The sequence below is a fragment of the Geospiza fortis genome, unplaced genomic scaffold (assembly GCF_000277835.1).
Source record: "Geospiza fortis unplaced genomic scaffold, GeoFor_1.0 scaffold346, whole genome shotgun sequence".
In the NCBI taxonomy this organism is placed as follows: Eukaryota; Metazoa; Chordata; class Aves; order Passeriformes; family Thraupidae; genus Geospiza; species Geospiza fortis.
In genome coordinates this window covers 3,672,631-3,694,555 of record NW_005054361.1, presented here as the reverse complement: position 1 = coordinate 3,694,555, position 21,925 = coordinate 3,672,631, and the positions used below count along the sequence as shown (strand labels likewise).

The following is a 21,925-nucleotide window of genomic DNA, read 5'->3' as shown; positions in this document are numbered from 1 at the left end:
CACTTCCTCATTTGTTGCACTTGGAGCAATGTCTACTACACTAAATTATCCAAGTAATGCACTCACTAGGGAAAAGCAGGCAGTCTTTTTCCATTGAATTCTGAGACTTTTTAAACAAGTCATTATTTCATGTGTTGTCTCTTCAAAGAACCCAGTCCACAAGTTAAGACCATTCCCTGCTTCTATCAGATACTCTGTAGAGAAGTAGGCTTCCATTTTTTTCCACTTACACTCAAGAAACACATGTAAAATTAGCGTTGTTTGTTGTCAGTGACCTTCTGAGTCCATCCATGCAGAGGGGGTCAATCATCTGTTTTAGGGGGAAAAGTAGTACCTGGAACTGCAGGTAAGGAATGTTAGTAAAGTTTAAGTATGACAAAGATTTGAAAATCTGAAAAATTGGATCAGATATTGGAAGAGTAGTGAGAACATTTACTGTCCCTGTCTGACATTTAGAACTGCTTCTCACATGAACATTCCATGATGAAAAAGTACTTCCTGCTAAGGACAGCTGAGGATTGACACAATGCTAAGATGATCTCAAATGACAATGAGCCCAATGGCTCTGGCAGCTGAGACTGTGGAATCACTGCAGGGGAACCACAGATGTAAAGAAACCCAAGTACCAAACAGGGAAGCTCAAGTGGACTTTATTATAGTTATTAGAATGTACAGGGACATCAGTGCACTGGTTCTTATTTCATTTCTCAGATTCAACACAGGAGCAGTTAGACACCAGCTCTTTACTTTATGCACATTTAGAATGTGTCATGTGGGACGTCCTGAAATAATTTTCTGAAAGGTTCTTGATGAACAGTGTAGTCAAAACCAAGCTAAGTGACTTCATAGATTCCCTGATATTTCAAGGAAATGCTATGGATACCAAAAAGCTTTAATATAAGATGTGATTAGGAAGTGCCAACAGGGTGGTAGGATACAGGTAACTGATTTTATCATTGCTTTTATAGTTTTTAAAGTCCAGTCCATTCCATTAACTGGAAACAGTCCTTGAAAACTTCATTATAACACTATTTCTTTATTACAAATATTTACATACTATATATTAGTACAATTTTTATTTCCACACTTTAACGATCCCATCCCTTGATGCAGTTACTATAAACCCTTGTGTGGTCTGGAAAGTTGCGATATCAGTGATAATATCGTGATGCCCGACTGGGAGAGACTCTGGACCCTTCCGAGGGGTCTCATCACTGGGCCCCATCTTTTGCTTGTTCTGAATTTCCTGTATAAAAACAAAGGGAGAAATACTATTTACAGAAGGGTGAGCATTTGCAAAGAGAGACTGTCATCCATATTAGGTTGTCAGTGTAAGATCGCAAAACCTCTTCCACCAAAAAGCTAATCAAAGAAAAATGTCCAAACATAGCACCTCACACCCTTTGACAGTTTTCTCAGGATTACTCCTTGATTCATTTCTTTTCATCACACACAGCCTAAGTCTTAATCTGAACTGCCTTTACAACTCTTTGATTAGGTAAACCATGGGGTTTTTTCTCATATTTATTTCAATGACACTAGGATTTTATATCCCAATAGGGGGAAAAAGTTATAGCAACCACACAGCCTAAGTCTTAATCTGAACTGACTTTACAGCTCTTTGATTAGGTAAACCATGGGGGTTTTTCTCATATTGATTTCAATGACACTAGGATTTTATATTCCAATAGGGGGAAAAAAGTTAAAGGAACATACATCTTGGCTTCCCAAAGCTTTTATAAAAACTGCTTCAATAGCATGAATGTAATTTAGAAGTTTGAGAAGAAACACTAAAAAACAGTGCATTGAGTAGACCCCTACTGACTTGTTTCAGTCACCTTTGAAGTAGCACTCAATTTGTTGAACTGAATCAAAACATTGTGCTATTTAACAACTAGCAACACTGCGAGTTCCCAAAGTCACTCAGAAGGATGTAAAAAAAAAACTTCAGCATGCAGCTACTGTGCTATCCTGCTGCCAGTACCTCTGACGTGCTAAGGTCCTACCCAAAAAACATTCCAAACACTGATCAAAGCCAAAAGTGTTAAAAGCCTAAATTTCAATATCCCAAAAGGAACATATGACTCTGGCTTCTGCATGTAAGTAGTATTTGGTGAGCCCAATTCTGTCAAAAACGAATTATGTACTTCTTTTAAAGTAACTTCTTCCCAACTGCCTAAAAAGTGCAATGCTGACACCATCCACAAAAAGTAAGAGCAAGTGAGTTACTATTAAAGACATCATGCAAAGAATACAATCCATAGGGCCATCCAAAGGGAAGCAGAATAGGTGTCTATCAAACAAAGCAAAATACCTGAACCACCTCTGTGCCCTCAATTATCTTCCTGTAGTAGGAAACAGATGGGCAATTAGAACTTCCAGCAACAACATATGACCTCTCAGGGTAGGCTAGATCCCAAAACCTAAACATAAAGAAGCAAAATCAAGGTGAGATGTTCAATTCTATCAGCTTAAAAGAGCTGCTTAAAAGTGGTCTTGCTCTTATGATGAAAATGAGTGGGCACAAATGCTATCTGCTTTCTACACTTAGTGGAAGGGAGTGATGCAGAGAAATTTACACCCATATCAAGCTCACACATGAGTTATTTTTTGGTTTTTGTCATGAAGCCCATGAAGAGTTTTACAGAAGGATACCCACTGTGTTTCAGAGTACACATTACATTTTAGAGAAGCACCAAGTTCTGCAGTCCTTTTGCTGAGAACAATTTCCTCAGCTCACTGGTCTTCACCAATGAACACATGTTCAGTATTATTGTTTTGGATTCTTAAGAGATTAGTTAGGCAACACTTGGCAAAATTTAGTACATCAGCAGGGGTGGAGGGGAGTGTGACAAACAAGGAAGTTGTTTAGTTTGATTACCTTATTTTCATGTCTGAGCCTGCTGTCAGTAATATGGGATTACCAGAAGCTGGACTACAGTATATTCCATGGATGCTGTGAGGAGAAGGCTAGCAGGAAAAAGGGATATATAAAAATAACTTATCAGCAATAGCTGTCACCATGCTTCAGAAAGGGAATGCATTCCTTGCCACATTCATCCACCCGGTTTCCAAATCTTTCTTGCAAATGCCAAGTCACTTTAATGGGCCACATCTTAATATATTAATGTAAATTGCTCCCTTACACTTTACAGAGCAATACAACAGAATTAACCCTCCATAATCCTCTTTTCTTTTTTGAATCTTGGAAATTACATTCTCAATGAGGAGAGATTATTTTTAAAAGAATCGGGCAGGCAAATCCTACTGAAAAGCACATGGATGCTTAAATTTTTAGGCTATGAAGGCATTATGGGACAGATATACAACAGAAAACTATCTTAGATCATGGAGCTTCCTGTGCAAAAAAGGGCAGGAGTAAAATTAACTCAACCTGCAATCCTTGTAGCATGTACAAACTTAGGTTTAAGTAGATTCCAGATGGGCATTTACAACATTTATAGAAGCAGCTGTGGTAATTTTTGTCTATGGATTTCTGACCCACATTCCAGATTGCTCCTTTTCCAATTAAGTGCTTGAAGAAGAACCACTTCATGCTTTCAACTAGCAGTTAAGTGTAGTAGTGGTATTATATTACAGAAAGAATGTGTAAAAGAGCTGATGTTTACAGAAGTATGCATAGCCCCAGGAACAGAAAGTAAAAATAAGTACAAGATACCACACCATGAATTTTGGCTTTTTCATAATCTTTACAAGCTTAACCAGCTCACTGGTTTTCTAAGAACATGGCTGGGCATAACAAGTGAGTGTTACAAGTACATTCCATAGACAGCGGAGGTGCCAATGAAGATTTAGGTTACACTGCTGTTTTACAAAGGCAATTTAATTTTGACAAGTAAAACAGTTATGGTGCCAAAATGAATCCCAGGGCAAGTTCTGTACTGATGCACAGCATGGAGTCTAAGGTTGTTCTAACCCTGGCTACACAACTGGAAAAGAAAGAGCAGACCTGCAGTTCTGAAAGAGGTGGCGCACTGCTGGCCCACAGGGTGAAGCGTCGATCACCAGTTTCCATATCCCACATGGAGACTTCATTGTTGCCTTGAACAGCTACAGGAAAGATAAAGCCAGTGCATAAAGTACAAAACAGGTTGGTCAGCTCTTGCCGTTTGCTCTACTGACATCACATAGAGGGTATGACATAAGACACGCTGTTTGCTCCCTGCAGCATTTGTGTTCCTGACACAAACATATAAAAGTCTATGACAGTGTCACATGCAGTGAGGATGAAGCAGCTGTAAGTGTATCAGATGAGGAATCTTGGAGATTTCCAAAAGTTCTAACCCATGACCCAGTTGGCTGGCTTAGATTGAAAGGGGAATTGGAATTCAATCTCTGCTCTACAGAAGGTGGTAGCAGATTTTCCATCAGCTTCAATGTATGTCATGAGTTTGAATTTAATCTTTTGTAACATTTTGTCCTTAAAAAGAGATAGGGTAGACAACACACAGGGAGGGCCCCTTGTGAGCTCAGAAGATGAGAATTGTAAACACTGTCATTTTGATAATGGCTAAACCTTACTTTTCTTCTTTTCAACTCTCCGCCAGGGCTTGAAGCAGAAGCTGAAAAAAAAGCTGCTTTAATCACAACCTCTGGCAATTGTGAGGTAAGTTTAACATATCTTTTACCTGCTATTACCCAGGACTGATAGACAGGATGCATGAGTAGGCGTCTGATTCGGGCCTTGGAAGGATGAGAGTGGCTGGAGATAGGTAACTGAAACCTCATGTCCCAGCATGCCATGGTACCATTGCTCGTTCCTGGTGAGAAAAAGCTCTCCTTAGTCAGAGGGATAAATATATGAGTTTTTGTCCCTATCTTTGTGCTCTGTTCCTAGGGCGATGGCCTTCAGCCTCAAGTTCTTAGTAGGCAGAATGCTTCTCAAAAATAGATGAGAAGATATTTCTCTCCTCTTGTTTGAGAAAAGCATACGCTAGTAAAAATCAGATCAAGCAAAAGCTTGAGCTGTAGTTACTGTTAGAGAAAACCATAAGGAAGAGGGGGGCAGGGAAGAGAGGGAAACTAACAAGAAATACAGGCTTACCAATACACAGCCAGCACTGGTGTATATCCACAGCAAATGAAGTTATGAGGCCTAACTTCAAATCGTGTTTCAGTGTCCAAGCATTGCTGCTGGATCGCAAATCCCATCCAACCAGAGATCCATTAACTGTTCCATAAGCCAGTACTGACTGGGCTCCTGAATTAAAGTGATGAATGTCTACCACACAGCCATCATCCTTCAGATCTAATGACCTGGGTTAAAATAATAAACTAATTTAGGCACAGGTATGACTCCCTCCCAAGTTTAAGACTCCTTCCCACAGCTTATGCTAGGCAACATTTTCCTCTTTGTGTCACTTCTCAAGGCATCTGCCAGAAATAGCTTTCTGAATTCAGTACAATGCATGCTTATGCTCTCTCAAACCTCTCTGCTGATAGGACCTGCAAGGCTGTCAGCAGCCCTTTGCAAACATAAACACAGCTCTGTGCCCTGGGTCAGGGCAATCCCAAGCACAAACACAGGTTGAGTTGAGAATATATTGAGAGCAGCTCTGAGCAGAAAGACTTGGGAGTGTTGGCTGATGAGAAGCTCAGCATGATCCAGCAATGTCTGCTCACAGCCAAAAAAGCCACCCACAACAGAAGAATCAAAAGTGTGGGCAGCAGGTTGTGGGAGGTGATTCTCCCTCTCTCTGCTCCACACTTGTGAGACCCCACCAGCAGTACTGTGAGTACTTTCTGAGGCCTGGACATACCTCTCACTCAAACTGGAAGATCAAGCTGTAGCTTCAGTGCCAAATATTCAAACACTGCTCATATGGAGGTAAGAAAGAGCTAAATCAAGCCCAAAGACTCCCCTACATACTATCCCATCACCCATATTTCTACCAACTTATCACATTAAGGGCCCAAGAGGAAAAATTGCAGGTCTTAGGCAACACCGCATGCTGTATGTCTAATGACCTGCAAAAGAACTTTCAAAATCACTTTGTAAGTATTAAGATTGTAACAAAGGAACTAACCAATCCCAGTATATAATTTAAACAACAGAGAACTATTCCGTATGGCTGTTTCAAGCTCATAATGTGTTCAGTGACACAGGAAGTACAAATATCCTATAACTAAGAATGGTCAGCTTTGCAGAGTTGCCTTTCAACCCTTCTTTATGAAGCAGGATAAGAATGTGGATTACAGCCTTCCTGTACACTCTGGGCTCAGCCAGCAGGAAGCCTAGAGCAAATTTAAGGATCTTATCTGAGGAATATAGTAACAGCTTGAGCTCTGTGTGTGATGAGATTTAACTGCCTGAAGTACGTACCTGCTTTGTATTGGATGAATTTTAGGAGATTTAGGGAGCTTTGAGGATTCAATACCAAGAAGCTGGATGGCACCATTATCTGAAGCTATAGCCAAGTAATGTGAACCTTGGCAAAATGTAAGTGTCTTTACATGTCCTCCAATCCGAGAGTATGTTAAAATTGATCTAAACAGTACAGAAAGAAATAGAGGAGAGAAAAAAGAGGTTATTTTTGGTGGCACTTAAGAAAAAAAATTACTTCTCTTAAACACCAACTTAAAACCAATGACTCTTGAGAAAAGTCTGAAAATAACATTTTCTAGCTGTTCCAAAATGAGAAAGCAAAAAAGCCAGTGTTGGCTTTAAACAACAACAGCAGAATATATTTATATATGTACAGAAATGAAATCAAAAAGCCTGTAATAATTACGGCTACAAAGCAGTCCCTTTGCATTTTTTTCTTTTATTAACTAATTGAAACAGCAATCTAATATTATAGATGCAAGCCAAGAGGAACACTAATATATCTCCTTATTGATATTTCCAGTACACCCACAAGTGATTCGTATTTTGCTCCCTGCTCTACTTTATTTTTCACTCTAAAATTGCAGACCCAACTACCACAGGCTTTTAAGCTACCTGGTTGTAGTGGTTTTTCCTTCCATTTTTTGGCTGTTCCAGACCTTCACGGTGCCATCATTTGAGCAAGTGGCAAAAATGGAGTGTTCATCAGAGACTCGAATGCGATTCACGGCAGACTTGTGTTCATGAAGGTGAGCTACCAACAACCCTTTGGGACGCCATCCTACAGGGAAAACAAAACCACAACCTAATTAAGAACATGCAACTCCCCCTAGATCCATCCACTAACAGCTATATCAGGATATTCATTACAACTGCAAAGCACAGACGGCACTGAAAACAGTGTTAAGGCATTTTAAATATTAAAGGCAAAAGCCTACTTGCTCAATTCTAAATTAGACACTAGTCATAGGTGCTCTGCACAGTAAACACATTTCCTAAACTAAGAATTTCCTCTTTTCCTCATCCTTTGCATTTTTTCCATGAAAGGATGATATCCTGACTCAAATTATACATACATACATATATATATATATATATATATATATAAAAATTTTTATCTAATACCCTCAGCGGCCAGTGATGTACCTGGAGGTGGGGGCTTGCTCTCCCATTCAGCATTCTCCATCATCTGTTTGGCAAGTCTCTCTGCATTACACTGCTCTCTCTTCTGCTGGATCAGCTGCTGCAGCTCAGTTTTGCAGGTGGTGATGCGCAGCTGGTGTGCAGATGGGGACATCGTGATGCTCAGGGCCTGCAGGGTTGGTTTCCTGGGCTGGACAACTGCTCCATCAGATGCCTGTATGAAATCAGATCTTAAAAATACATGCCTTACATTCTACACACAGATAAATCCCCCTCATAAGATTTCTGCGTCACACACAGTGAATAAAAATGGAAAAAATCGTTCTTATTGAATCAATTAGCAATGAATTAGCATTTGAAAAAGTAATGCTTGCATGAAGACAATTAAAAATAGTGAAAATTAATATTTATATAAAAGATTAACATTCTCTTATTCTACCCTGTTTGCCTACTCTGTTCTATATTCTGTCTAAAGGAAATGTAATGTGCTGTGCACACCTATTAATGTGATTATTACAGAGGCAGTTATTGGACCCAAGACTGACAAAATTAAAGGTTAGCTCTCAAATTCATTTACATTGGACTTTAAAATCCAAAGTATGAAGTGTTTCCCTTAAGTTCAGGGTAGACACACTCATTTAAAGCTAGCAGAAGTTAATCTCCAACTAGCAGCCAAACAGAAAAGTGTTCAGTGTCAAGACATGCCTCCATGGCTTGCAGAGCTCCCAGCCTATCCTCCTCTAGCCAGTACTAAGTATTACAGGTACAGGATGTCTAAATGCTGTGATTTCCAAGTTAAAACCAAGGTAAAATCTCTTCCTCACAACACGTATCAGGACATTCAATTTGAGGAAAAGTCTTCCCTGCCAGAGAAGTTTACATAATAATTGTCCAATCCACAAAGCCCCATCTCTTTGGCCAAAGCATCTTATTTGTTAGTGAAACTCAAGGGACTAAACTTACTTCAGTCCTCTCTCAGTTCCTATTTTAAAAATAAGAACTTGAAAGTCAGCAACTCTGCTGAAGAAGACACCAGCCAATAGCATGGCCAGTGTCAAATAACCTCCAAACAAAACAAGAACATCACATCCCTATAGTCCCACCTGACTTTAAAACAATTAAATCATTTCAGGTAAGATACAAACATAGCATTTTTCAGGTATACCTGTGGAGAGGATGACAAAGTGGCACAAATGCCAGCTGAGGACTCTGAACGAAGTGGCTTCCCAGCTTGGATGGCTTCAGGATCAGTAGTTTGCCCATGTCCTTTGGATATTGGCTGGGAGATGTTTGTGGGTTCCAGGGACCCAAACATGCTTTTCCATTCCTCATTTACATTTGAATCTTGCTTTACATGCTTTCTAGCTGTAAATAGTTTGGAGGGAGGGAGGAAGGGAAGGAGGAGGTGGGAGAAGAAAAAAACAAAACACCCCCAACATTACCATGACAACATTCACTCAGGATTGCCATTACTTTGAGACTACATGGAAATCTAATGTTTACATGCCAGATTATTATTTATGTACAGAGAAAACCCTAGTGCTATGTTGTGGAGATCAGCTGACAGCATTTTTAAGGGAAACCAAACAAAGCACCTGCCTCATGTGTTCACATCCTCTGGATCATGTAGCTGCCTCATGTAATAAATAACTTCACTAGAGGGAAAGCTTACATCTAGAAGGCTGCAGGATAGACTCCACCACATGACAAATTTTTCTTAGAGAATCATGGAAGGGTTTAGGTCATTTAGTCCAACAACCCCGCAATGAGCAGGGGCATCAAGAATAAATTTGTAACAGCACGGTACCAACAATCATTGCTGGTGTCAAATACAATCAGTTTTCCATCATAATTGCAACATCAGCTGTAGATTCAAGTAAGTTATCGTTTAAATAGGAAATTTATTTATTTCCAGCATTCCTTTAGAGTCACTTAGAACTGTAAAATATAGACAGAGAAACATGGAACAAATTAAATTTGGACAAAGTCAGCAAAGAAAAGTTAAAGGCATAAAGACTTTAAGAGTAACAGCTTTGGGTAAAACAAATTACTTCAAGTATAGACTTCATAAACACTAAGTTTCAAATCATGTTGACTCCTCATTCAAGGATGGAAGAAAAAGAAAAATCCTACATTCTGTACTTTTCTTTACAATTATATGTAAAACACCCTAATTCTGGAAATAGGATGTTAATAGCTACAGGCTTTACAGATATTTCTGTAGTTCTATATGTAAAAACACAGAACCTACCAGTGATATAATAGAGGAGGGAATTACAAGCTTGAGAGAGTAAAAGAGGAAGCTCAAACTGTCTGGTGAATGAGAATTTTGAGGATTCAGAGAACTGGAATAGTTAGCAGCAAGTGGATTTTACATCTGAACAAGGAAATGTAAGAGGTTTTTTGAGTTGAAAGAAGAGCAGGTAAAAAAAAAAGTAAAATGGGAGTAGATGAGAAGCTGAAGAATCCTAGGGCCAAAACACATGTACTTGGGTGAGCAACAGTTGGGAACTCCTCAGTGCCAGCCTGAGGAGTTTTTGGTTTTCTTCAGGCTACCTCAAGAAAACACCCAGGATTTTCACAGTTGAAGAGCTTAGCCCTTGTTGAGAGGATACAGAACAGACATGTAGCCTCCAACATTTACACTGTTGCCATGAGTCACTAGAGTCCTGTTTGTCACAATCAGCAGAACAACTGCACATGTAGTCAAAATAATTTAAAATATTCTCAGGGGAAAAAATAATCCCCATTTTTCAATGATCGGAGAACACTTCATCACCTCACATTTCAAACTGCAGCAGTAACTTTCCTATTGCGAACTCAGTGAGGATGGTGATAGTCATGTAGGCTGATTTACTGAGAACACCCTGAAAGGAAGGCTATACTTCAACTATACAGATCACAAAATATACTAACCCCGTTTGTCATCAGAATCCTGCTTTGTTTTAACAAGATCCACTTGTCTTCCAGTTATTCCCAGAGTTGACAAGTCAATCACCCCTTTGTGACTGCTATCATGCAGGTGGCTCTGATCCACAATATTGGCTTTAGCTTTATTAGATTTTAACATAAAGTCCTTCAGTGCTAACAGTTTGTCTTCTTCCTCCTCAGTCATCCCCTAGAGAGCAAAAGAAAAGGTAATATTACTCTCTCTTAACAATAACATGCATCAAGGCATGAAGATTTAAGAAGCAGTAAAATTAATGACTGGCTCAGAAGTGCAGAAGAACACATTCCCAGAATTCAAAGCATTGGTCCATTGCTCATACAAAACATAAGGTAAGCTACTGCAGTGTAAGAATATCTTTCCTCCTAAGGAATGGGGCAAGGAAAAGTGAAAAGGCAGAACAGAATTTATTGCTGGATCACTCTCTGGTGCAATCTGCTTAGCTGCCTCCTAGACCATGCTTACAGCCCACATACCGTGGGTGGGGGAAAAACCCCACACGGCTACAGTCCTTTTTCTTCCCAGTTCTCACTACTTTGGGTGGGTGATTCTTTATGTTCCCCTCTTCACATATAACCCTCAAGACTTTCCAGCCCCATTTCCTTTTGGCACACATGTCTAGCACTCTGACAAATACATACTCCTTTATCCAGCACAATGCACTTAATCCAGCAATGCTCTCTAATGCTGCCACATCAAGGATGAATCAGAATTTGAGACTTACAGCCATTTTTTAAAGACTTAGGTGGTATTTGTATGTCTCTACATCTGGCAGATCTTTTAAACATCTTTAAGTTCAGAACAACTTGTCCCACAAGCACATACTGAAATCAGTGAAGTTAATGCCTTGGGGGATCAGAACCTCAGACTGAGAGTCTTTCACAGAAGAACTGCAAGGTCAGGGCTTGTGGAGGTGCACAGAGCCCAAGAGTCTCAAGCCTGACTTTTAAAGTACAAATAAAACCCAATTACTTGTGAAAGAAGCTTCTTCAAGAGTTGTGCAATGGCAGGGTCCTCTGGGGGTGGGCACTCAGAGAGAGCTCCAGTTCTCTTCATCTGACGCAAGTGCAGGTGTCGGAAGAGACTCGTGATATCCTTTGATCTTAAGACATAATCAAATATGGAACGGCTGACAGGCTCCTTAAGGACACTTAACAGGACTATTTCTTTGTCTACCTGCAATTCAAAACAACAGACCAGTCAACATGATGATATCCACATAACCTGTACAAATCATCTAGATTCAACTTGTCTACTTTCTTGAAAATAAGATCTGTGTTGGTCATGTCAGACTTTCTCCATTCTCTTCCCCTCTTTCCCATAAAGTGCTTCTCACAGCTTGCTGTCTCCATGAAAAACAACTTCAAAATGAGTCCAGAATGAAGACTTAATATTACAATCCAGCTCCATTTTACAAACTACTCGATAAATATAGTGTTGCATAGCAGAGAAAAGATTTATATACTAAAATGAAGAAGAAAAGATTTATATACTAATATGGCACAGGAAGTGAACAAGACAAATTCACCAATCAATGCCTAAAACGCAGCACAAAGAACATGTAAACACAGAAAAATGTTATTATAGTGAATTTCCCATCTGCAAGGTTTTCAACAAAATGTTAAACACAGGATACATTTCTCAATGTATGTACTGCAATTATTTCTTCTTTATCTATTAAAACAACCCAAGAGGTACAGTCTACAGGTCCTGAAGTTGTATGCAAAGATGCCTATATGATCATATTACCAGCATTATGCAGGTCATTCCTGGACATGCACTAATAGTAAATGACTTAATTCATTCATGCTGAGCATTGTGCCCTGACCCTTGGCAAAGCACTGAAACAGAGGAGTGGTTCTGGTGAAATCACAAGCATGGTAATCACTAATTAACAGACTGGTCTTGTAGATGAAAGCACAGAACATAAACCAACTTGCTTCACAGCCAACTTTCCATCCTTTTTAGACTCCTATAAACTAGCACAGTATTGTAAGAGTTTGACTACAAACAAGGCAAAAAAGGCTTGAACCAAAAACATACCTGCTGATTTTAGGCTTTGTAAAATGTTTTGCATTTTGCAACAAATTTGAGACAACAGTCTTTAAAACATGGAAAGCAACGGCCATTCTATAAATCTGCCAGCAGAGATCAAAAAAATCTATAATTGTCTGTCATCTTAATTGAAAAAAATGTGTATATGGTCCTTATAGCCAGGACCAAGGCCAAGACAAACTTATGTATCATGGCTAGTCCAGACATTCCCACTAATATTATTTGAAGTATTACCTGTATTATTGGTTGTGTGATAAAAGGATGGAGGTATGGCATTAGCTTGCAATAGACATCAGCAATATTCAAATACTGTGCCACCACAGTGATAAATCCAACTGCACCATAACATATCCAAAGATTAGGGTGACACAGGAATGGTGCTGAAAGAAAAATAGGCTGTTAAAATATATCACTCATAAAGGAGAGAGCAGATCATCCTGCATATGGCAGCCTGTGATGTAATTTCCTTCTAACAGAATTACTCCCAAACTGAACTTTCTCTCTTCCAGAGCAACAAGGTTAAAACATTCATACGGAGGAAATTATTTCATGGATTTCACTGTAGTCATGCTGCTCAATTTCCTTGCTCTTGCCAAAAAACATATTTTCCTTATTGGTTCATTTCAATCCCTAATTGTCAGCTACAGATTTGCAATGGAGACTAATCCAAAAATAAATCTCAACCACATTTTAACAATTACAGTGAATCCTAAAATCGGTGATAGATTTTTTTCTTTTTAAGTAAACACTTTATTCCTTCCTGATTTCCCTCTCTTCCTTGAAGAGTCACTACTTATATTACGAGATTACGAGACTCAGAAGTCCCCCTAATTATGTGGGCTTTAAGAAGCTGTTGTCAAGGCACTGTATCTAGTCATGAGATGTAATCACAGATCACCTGCTCCAAATTCTGAGTGCATTTGTAAAACTATAACATTAAGAAGCAGCAGACTACATCTCAAAAGATCATTTGGGTTTTTTTTTTATAAATAGCTGTTAAATCTTGGGCACATCTAAATTAAATTGATAAGCCTGATCAGGAAGGAGAGACCAACTCTGCAACCAAGGATGTATTGCGTTTATGGGTTTTTATGGTGTTAGAATAAGAAAGTATCGTGATTGTCTGAATTCTCTCATCTTCAAAGGCAAATGCATAAGTGTTTGCAAATTATGTGCCTGACGGACTACCAGAAGCATCCTGGACTTCTTCTTTACAGCAGGTTGCCATGTAGATCAAGGCAGAAAGTTTTTGGAGTGAGTATTTTTTGCTGCTGCCATATATAAAATCTGGCAGAATGCATCCAATTTGTTCCACCAAAACTATTATTTTAGAGTCCTGAGCACTAACATGGTTCAACTAGCAGTAGATCCATACCACAGTTGTGTTTAGATTCTAAAACAGAACTACAGGTTTGCATTCTGGACAACTAACCCAACAGTGAAGCTTTATGTAGTACTGAGATTTCTTTTCATTACTAGGTAAACAGGCTATTCTCCAGTATTCCAACTTACCTATATCACAAGCAAACTCATAAATATGGGGCTTTTGCAAGAGCCCCAGCTGGCACATACAAGTAAGAGCATTGAGGGCTTTATAAATGACAAATTCTTCAGCATCACTGAGACCTTGCTGAAGCAGAGGTTTGAGAATTGATGAGCTTTGCCAGCCAACATAAGCAGCAACACCTGAAACATAAAAATAACATAAAAATCCAAAGCAAACTGATAAACACCAGAAAACACTATGTCTTCCTATCAGAATTGAGAGTAAACATAAAATAACTTTATTGCTTCTAATCTAATAAGGTAATAATCCATTTACTTGTTCATGTCTTAATGCTGGACTTTGCAACCCTTTGCTAAAAGGAAGGGAGAAAGGAGAGAGAAACAGCACCAGAAAGAGAAATACCCTCAGTGCCACTGCTACAGAAGGGCATCTGCTCACAGCCACAGGCAGCAGTGCCTGCACTTACTTAAATACCAGTTAGAGAGCTCAGTTCTAAAGATGTGTAAATGCCTGAAGTAAAATAAAAACATAACTTCAGAACTTAATCTGAATTCTTCTGTGGATGTTGTGAATGGACATTGGGAAAGGAGTTAAAAACACAGGTTACATGTCTTCACTTTTAATTGCCTCACATGTCTCTATGTCTTTTGCAAGAAGGCAGGACACTCAGACCTGTGCTTTGGCTTTTCCATTGCTCCTTCTAAACAATTTCTGATAAATTATCAATATCACTTCTTGGCAGTTTGCCAGCACAGCATTTTGTGGTTTCCAGTTAAAATGGAATGCGTAGCTACCACACTGGCCCCACTCAAAGTTTGATCATGATTGTTTTTCCTGCCATGCACCTGAAGTACCATTTAGGCTCTCTCAGGAACTGCACTTGGGAAAGTTTTCTTGACCCACAAATCCTGAGCACTGACTCTCAGCAATGGTCATGTGGATTTCCAACATACATGAAGCATTGGATATACTTAACAGCTGATGTCATTATTGGTAAGATTTTTCAAATTGTTATAACATCATCTTTAGGTGATGTTTTAAGCCACTAAAAAAACCTTTCCAGTTAGAACTTCAGCATATACCAATGCCTAGTTTTCATCATATGAACGGATCGACTGAAGTGAATAGGACCATGTGCATATGTGAAGTGATGCATCTATTATAGAGCTTGCAGAAATCCTACTAATCACTTGCCATAATTTAGCTTTTTAAGTTAGTGGCTATAGGAGAGACTCAAAGAAGAAAAAAGCATTTTAATGCCAATTTTTTAATGTTAATCTACCCTAGACCTAAATGCCTCTGTTGTATTTGTATTAAATATTTGGACTAAAAGAAATATACATTTGTATCTACATTGTTTCATCTTCATTCCCTAATGAAACATTTCCTCCCAATAATTCAGAAAAAAGTATTTTCTTATAAATTCTAGAAATCTTTATAAGAAAGGACTTTTATATGACTTATTTCTTCATATCCTGGAAACTGTTTATTTATTTATTTTCTTTCCACTCTGTATGGCCAAAACCAAACACTTACCAACAATGCTGTCAAAGAAAGCTCCTCGAAGATGCCAGTCATTCTTGTCATTTAAGAAAGTGATCATATGAGACAGAAGAACATCGTTGGCTTTTTGACGTCCAAAAAAGACACATAGACGTGTTATTCCATTTTCCATCAGGGTCTGTTTCACAATATTCTCTGGGTCACTTAGCAAAGTCACAACTTTCTGCTGGACCATTTCATGCAAGGCTTGCAACTCTGCAAGGGACAACAGGATGAACATTTTGGCTGAGGAGAAACAATGTGTGCATGTGTACCACCTGCTGCTAAAGCAGTTACAATGATAGGTCATCGTGAACACCATCCAACTTGGTAAAATCTGCAATGCAACAGAACCTCAACAGTTCCAACAAGGGCTTACCAAAGACTTGAGGCTAAGCATGAGGTAGTGACAAAGCCAAAGAGTAGAGAAATGTGAGACATTTTTACCCAGATCAATTTATTCTAAACTTGTTGCAACTTTCACTAAGATAGTTCCACTCATTTTTATACATATAGATGATATGCAGATGTGAAGAAGCATAAGAATGAGTCAGCAGCAATGTTATCACAGTAAGCAAAATGCTTTGAGGCAATTTTGGTTTGATATGTTTATTTGACTATGAATTTCAAAATTTGTGAACTGACAACAGATCAAGACTATGTTTTTATTTAGGCAGACAGATTCATTTCATTAGGCATACAGAGAAGAATGTAAGAACACTTCAAAAAGTCAGTGCTTCCAATTTAAATAAATTTCTGCAGTTAATCTAACAATACTGATGAAAAATTTGAAGATGACCTTGCCTATGGCTTCTAATTCAGGACACAATTAAAAAAAGTATTTCTAGGAAATGGAAGTAACAGATTGTTAATGCACTGCATATTACTGAAAACTACAAGGCAGGATCTCAAACAAGCAACACAAAAATTTCAGCTCCTGCTGCACCAGTTTTGAGGGGTGATTATCATTTGCCTGCAGTCAGAAGTCCAGCTAATTTGCTTTCTATCATGACGCTGTCTATCAGCCACATGAAGTATCTGCCTCCTGGGTTCAAATTTCTCATGCCTGGTTTCAAAAAGGGTGAAAAGAACAGAACTACTCAAGCTTCATCTCCAAGATATCTCAAGGGATAGGGGACAGCATTTCTTAGAAACACAGCCCAAACAATGGAGCTTCCTCTCTCACTCCTCGGCAATTATGAGCACCCCACACCTTACATGAAGGAATTGGAGAGGATCTTTTATATTTGGTTTTAGTAGATTTGTTGCTGTCTTATTTTAAAGTATCATCCTGCAACTAGTTAAGAGATAATTGCCTTTTCCCCAAATGGAATATGTGCAGGATGTTTACCAACTCTGATTAGTCACAGATTGCTCTACTTAGCCCAGAAGAGAAATGACAGTTTTTAACCACAAAGTCTTCCCAGCTTAGATCTGCTCAGCATTCTTCTGGGAATTCATGCAACACTAAAAGGCACTGGAGATGACACACAGGTTACTTATTACCATGTGTCTTTACAAAGGGAAAGGAAAAGAAAACCCATCCTTAGGATTTTAATTTATTCTCTGTGCTAGTTATAATACAGTTAGAGTTACAGTAATGTTACTGCCAAATGGCATCCACACATTTAGTTTTACCAGGCAAACAGACAAAAATTGTGAAGCACAGGGACAGAAAAGGAAGAATGAAAAATACAGTGCAATGACTATGCTAGAATTTGACAGATTTTGCAAAGCCAACGCTGCTTCCCACTCCAACAGAAGCAGTATTTGGAACACAGGCATGCTTTTGCAGCTGTCTTGTTTTTAGGAGACAAGCTGGAAGTGAAGCTGGATATGCAACCAAGCAACCAGCATCACAGTCAAATAACTTGAGGACCTCTGGAGAAGAAAAATATGCTCATTTAAATACTTTTTTGTCTCTCACAACATTCAGAGCAGAGGTGTCTGTCTCCGCAGGAAGCTGTCACACACTTTGATATTGGTTAAGGCAAAACATTCTTCCCATTTAATAGGAAGGCTAAGCTTTGAGAGATGAGATAGATCAGTGCTACCTAGGAGCTTTGGCCCATGATTTGCTATTAAAAACAGGCAAAAAGTGACATTACCTGTGTCATAGTTATCACTAGGGTGAGATGTTTCATCCATTTCTTCACCGTTTGGTTCATTTTCCATATTCAGATTTTTCAGCTGTACTAACTCCAGAAATCTCAGAGCTGTTTCTGCCAATAGTGCTATGTTTTCTGCAAAGGAAAACATTTTGGTTAAGAATTGTTCCACTTTGCCCATTTACATCAGTCTGATGACCCCCTGAAGAGAGATTACAGTCAATGACAACACCGATCACAATGGGCAAACAGGACTGAAATTACACAGGATGCTCTGGTCAACCCACTTCTGTCTCCCAGCAAAGCTACCAAAGTACATAAAATCACACAGTACTTTTGTCATGTAAACAAGTGGAAAAATCCTAATGATACTAGGTGTAACAAAGATTAATTTAATTTTTGTAGAACAAACCCTAAACGCCACTTAATCTCAGTTTACCAACTAAATAACTTGCAACAAAATAACAACAAACCACCACACCAGGATGTGTATCCTCGGGAATAACAACTTGTTACCCTGGAATCCACTTTTAGAACATTCGTCAGGGTATCTATCCAGACGATTTGGCACCGTTCTGCACCATTTGGAAGCTGTTGAAGCAACTCAGGCTGCATTATATGGGTCAGTCACTGCTGGCACAGGAACAATAACATCAAGGCAGAAGTCCCACTTAAGCAGCCGTTCTGAGTGCCATCCAAATCAACAGGAACGTGCCAATGGAGCCTGTCCACAGCCCAGGCCAAATACTCTTAAGCACCAGCCTGACCACTTCCAAAAGTGTAACAGAAGTTAATCCAGTTAGACTACCTTTAAATACATTAATGTATTTGAAATTTAAATTGATCATGGTGACCACAACTGGTTCTATTCATTAAGTATACAAAGTCTTCAATAATTATTTTTATCAGTTTACGTAGTAAACAAAAACATCACCTCACGTTTTCAACTAAAAAACCCCAAAATCTAATAAAAATGCCCTAGTCATAGCAAGTAAGGACACATAGTAAATAGCAAACGTGGGCATGACTACAAAGCTTCTTCCTGAACTGTGCAGAACTCACACATCCAACTAACATCTACAGAAAACATCTGTTACAGTATAAGCCAGTTTATTACAGAGCAAATAATCTAATTTCAGCCCCTGCATATCAAATTGCATGTTGTTGGAAAACAGCTCTGCAGCCCAGCAACACACTGATGTTTTAAGTTAGTTTCTTATTTATTCAGTTCCATCAGGCCAGTTTATAGAAACAATCAGAGCTAATGAAATGTGACTACAGGTGTCATACCTGCAGTCACTTCTGAGACTTCTGGTGAGTTTTACTGACAGAAACAGTTAAGAGAACACAGAAAAGCTCAAGATTTGGAGTTTTGACTGTATGTCCTCTTACCAGCATATGCAAGTCTGACGATGGTGGCTTCATCCTGGGCCAAGTGTGCAATGCCCGGCAGAATGTATTCTGGGTAAATGTTAATATCATTGCGTGGCACCTCTTTGACGAGAGCAAGAACTTTAGTTAGTGTCCTCACAGATTCTGCCCTCACCCTGGGCACAGAGTCGTTGCTGAAATGTAACAGATAAGGAGTAATACGATCCAGAAGAATCTCTACACTTAATCTTGGTGCTAAATGAAGAATCAGCTCCAAAGCAGCCAGTTTTGAATCACAGTACTTGAGAGTCTGTAAACAGGAAGTTATCACAGACACTAGAATAACCAGCCCATTCTCTTTTGTCTCTCCCTCGGCCTTCTCTGTGCGGTCGTGCCCACAGAGATTGTGAATGATGTTGTCCAGATCTTTACGTATGACCAATATACGCTCATCTGCTGACACAAACGTTTCCTTGGCAAACTGGGCCATGTAAGGCTGAAGGAAAGTGTAAAATATTTCAGGAAATGCATTGTTACGTTGCTGTTTCAAATAATCTTCAGCTGCTAAACGTTTATCTGGCTCTCGATGGATCATCTGAGTGACCTTGAGAAAGGCAGAAGCAGGAGGGAGTGGGAGAGAAAGATCAGAGGTTTAGACATTTGTAATACAAAAACATCAAAACCCAAACCCAAACAATAAGCAATCTGTCACCGAAGTAGGTGAAATAAACTGCAAACAGAACACACAGATGGTTCTAATTCTGTAGCCCATCCTTACCAGTTCTCTGATACTGCGGTCTTCAATTTTGTTTAGGACTTGGTCAGGGGAAAAGAGGCCATTTCTGTATGCCAAAAGCTGAGATAAATCAAACAAGGGTACACCTTCTGTGAAGAGCTCTGCTATTACACAACCTAAAACAGAAAGAAAAAAAAAAGTCAAAGATGTCAGACAATTATAAACAGATACTTTAACTTTGTTTTCTATATGCAGACAAGAATAAACCCTAAACAAGTCTTTGTTCAATTAAAAATAAGGCAAATGAGTTGTCAAATTAATTTGCGGAAAGGAGATAACATCTCAAGCTCCAAAACCTGGCTTTTATACTTGATCCCTGAAATCTGTTCCAAGTAATTTATTTCAAGCATGTCAACAGCAGAGGAGTTTGCTGAATTAGAAAACATGAGGCAGTGACTTCAGCCACCTGCCAGCTGGAAAATCTATCACTAGAAAAGGAACCCACATCACTGTCATGTGGAAGAAGAGAGTGGCAAGTCAGCATGGGTCCGGTAGTAGGTCAAAATTAAGCAGCCTTTTTACAAAAGGTAAAGGAATAACTTCTGCCCCTACAGCTGATGCTGGGGGACAGCATATATTCACTCACACATGATTGCCAAAACCAGCCCCCCAGTATTGTGTACATGACACAAGTCTCTCTGCAAAGAACGTGCTCCCGCAGTTTGCTCCCAATAGTCTCCTCTGTCAGTGAAGTGTCCTGGAAGTTTGGCCATAAGAGCAACTTGTAAAATGAAGTAACCATTTCCTTCAAATTAATTTTCAATCACTTTATGGGGAGAAAAACCCCCAAAAAAGGGCTAAACTCATGACTTTTAAGACAAGGTCAAGACTCAAGGCAGTCTCCCACAGTCAAGCTCTTAACTAGTATTTGTGAGTGGGCCCATAACAGGACTTTGTTTCCACTTTGTGCCTGTGGGGAAAATAAAAAGAGAAGGGGCTTCTAGAGCCAGTATTGCCAAATTACCCTGAAAACTATGTCAGTCCCCCCAGAACTGAGCCACGGACTGGGTTCTCCTCTCAGGCCCCATGAGACATATGCTTCTCTGCCAATGGAAGATGATGGACTGTGCTTTGAAGAACCACCTCTTTCCAAGAGCATAGGTGAGCCATAACAGAATAGTTTGTGATTTCTCTCCTCAGATAATAGTGATACACTTATGTAGCCTACTATGTTGTCTTTGTACTTTTCTGTGAATGAAAAAGGTTTGGGTCTTTATGCTTAAAATACACAAGTTTTTAACATGCTGCTCTCTGAGCCTGCTGTAAGAGAAAAAAAAAAGGAATGAAAAAACCCCAGTAAAGTTCTTCTGCACTGCATTAGTCAGAAACAACACCTGATAGCTCCAAGTACCTGCAGAAAAGATATCCATTGCACGTTTTAACTCCCCTCTTGTTCGCTGATTGCTATTTGCTAAGTCTACCAAAGGAGTGGAAGGGTCCCGCATGTTTTCCAGCTCCGTGGCAAACATGCTGCCGTCGACAAAGCGCTCGGGAGCGATGTAACACGTTCTCCTCCGGGATGTGTCAAAGAAGTAATTGAAGTCAGCAGGATTGTCTTCAGGAAGGTAAGTTGGTTTAAAACTGGCAAAGTCAGTTAGAAGAACCCAGTTCCAGCTGGTCACCATGATGTTCTCTGTTTTAATATCACCGTGGCGGACTCCAGATTTGTGCGCTTGGTCCACCGCAGTGAGGATCTGGAAAGCGATCCACCTTTTCTCAATGTTGTTCAGGAATGGCCTGGTACTAATTCGGTCATAAAGGTTATCCCGTACGTACTGTCTGAAAAGCATGGCGGCCTTCTCGGACAGGGTGGCTTTCTGGAAGGGGAGGCAGTTCTGTGCCGAGTGTAACCTTATCTTCAGCTCCTCCAGCTCCTGCTTGTAGCTCGTCAGGGGTAAGGTGGGATCCTGAATGGCAAACACCTTCACGACCACCAGCCCCTCCCGGTGCTTGGCTCGGGCCACCTTGAAGAAGCGGGTGCTGCCCAGGCTCTTGTCGTACTCGAAGTCGTGGATGTCCGAGAAGTAGCTGTCCACCGACAGGATCTGCGAGGGGGCGATTCCAGCCAGCTGGTTCCCCATGGCGGCACCTGCTCCGGCCGCGGGCACCG

At 39.7% G+C, this 21,925-nt stretch overlaps 1 protein-coding gene across 1 annotated transcript; it reads right to left on the bottom strand.

Moving 5' to 3' along the window:
* Positions 1 to 634: 634 nt before the first annotated feature.
* PIK3R4 (phosphoinositide-3-kinase regulatory subunit 4) lies at positions 635 to 21,919 on the bottom strand. Its single transcript, XM_005423953.3, has 19 exons — positions 21,167 to 21,919; positions 19,798 to 19,931; positions 19,041 to 19,623; positions 17,649 to 17,783; positions 15,535 to 15,756; positions 14,004 to 14,177; positions 12,726 to 12,871; positions 11,409 to 11,612; positions 10,406 to 10,607; positions 8,655 to 8,854; positions 7,493 to 7,703; positions 6,962 to 7,127; positions 6,344 to 6,508; positions 5,066 to 5,277; positions 4,650 to 4,781; positions 3,971 to 4,071; positions 2,882 to 2,970; positions 2,315 to 2,423; positions 635 to 1,246 (listed from the first exon to the last, which is right to left on the bottom strand). Exons 1-19 carry the CDS (start codon positions 21,894 to 21,896, stop codon positions 1,076 to 1,078), a joined length of 4,086 nt encoding a protein of 1,361 aa, XP_005424010.1. The 5' UTR covers positions 21,897 to 21,919; the 3' UTR covers positions 635 to 1,075.
* Positions 21,920 to 21,925: the final 6 nt, after the last annotated feature.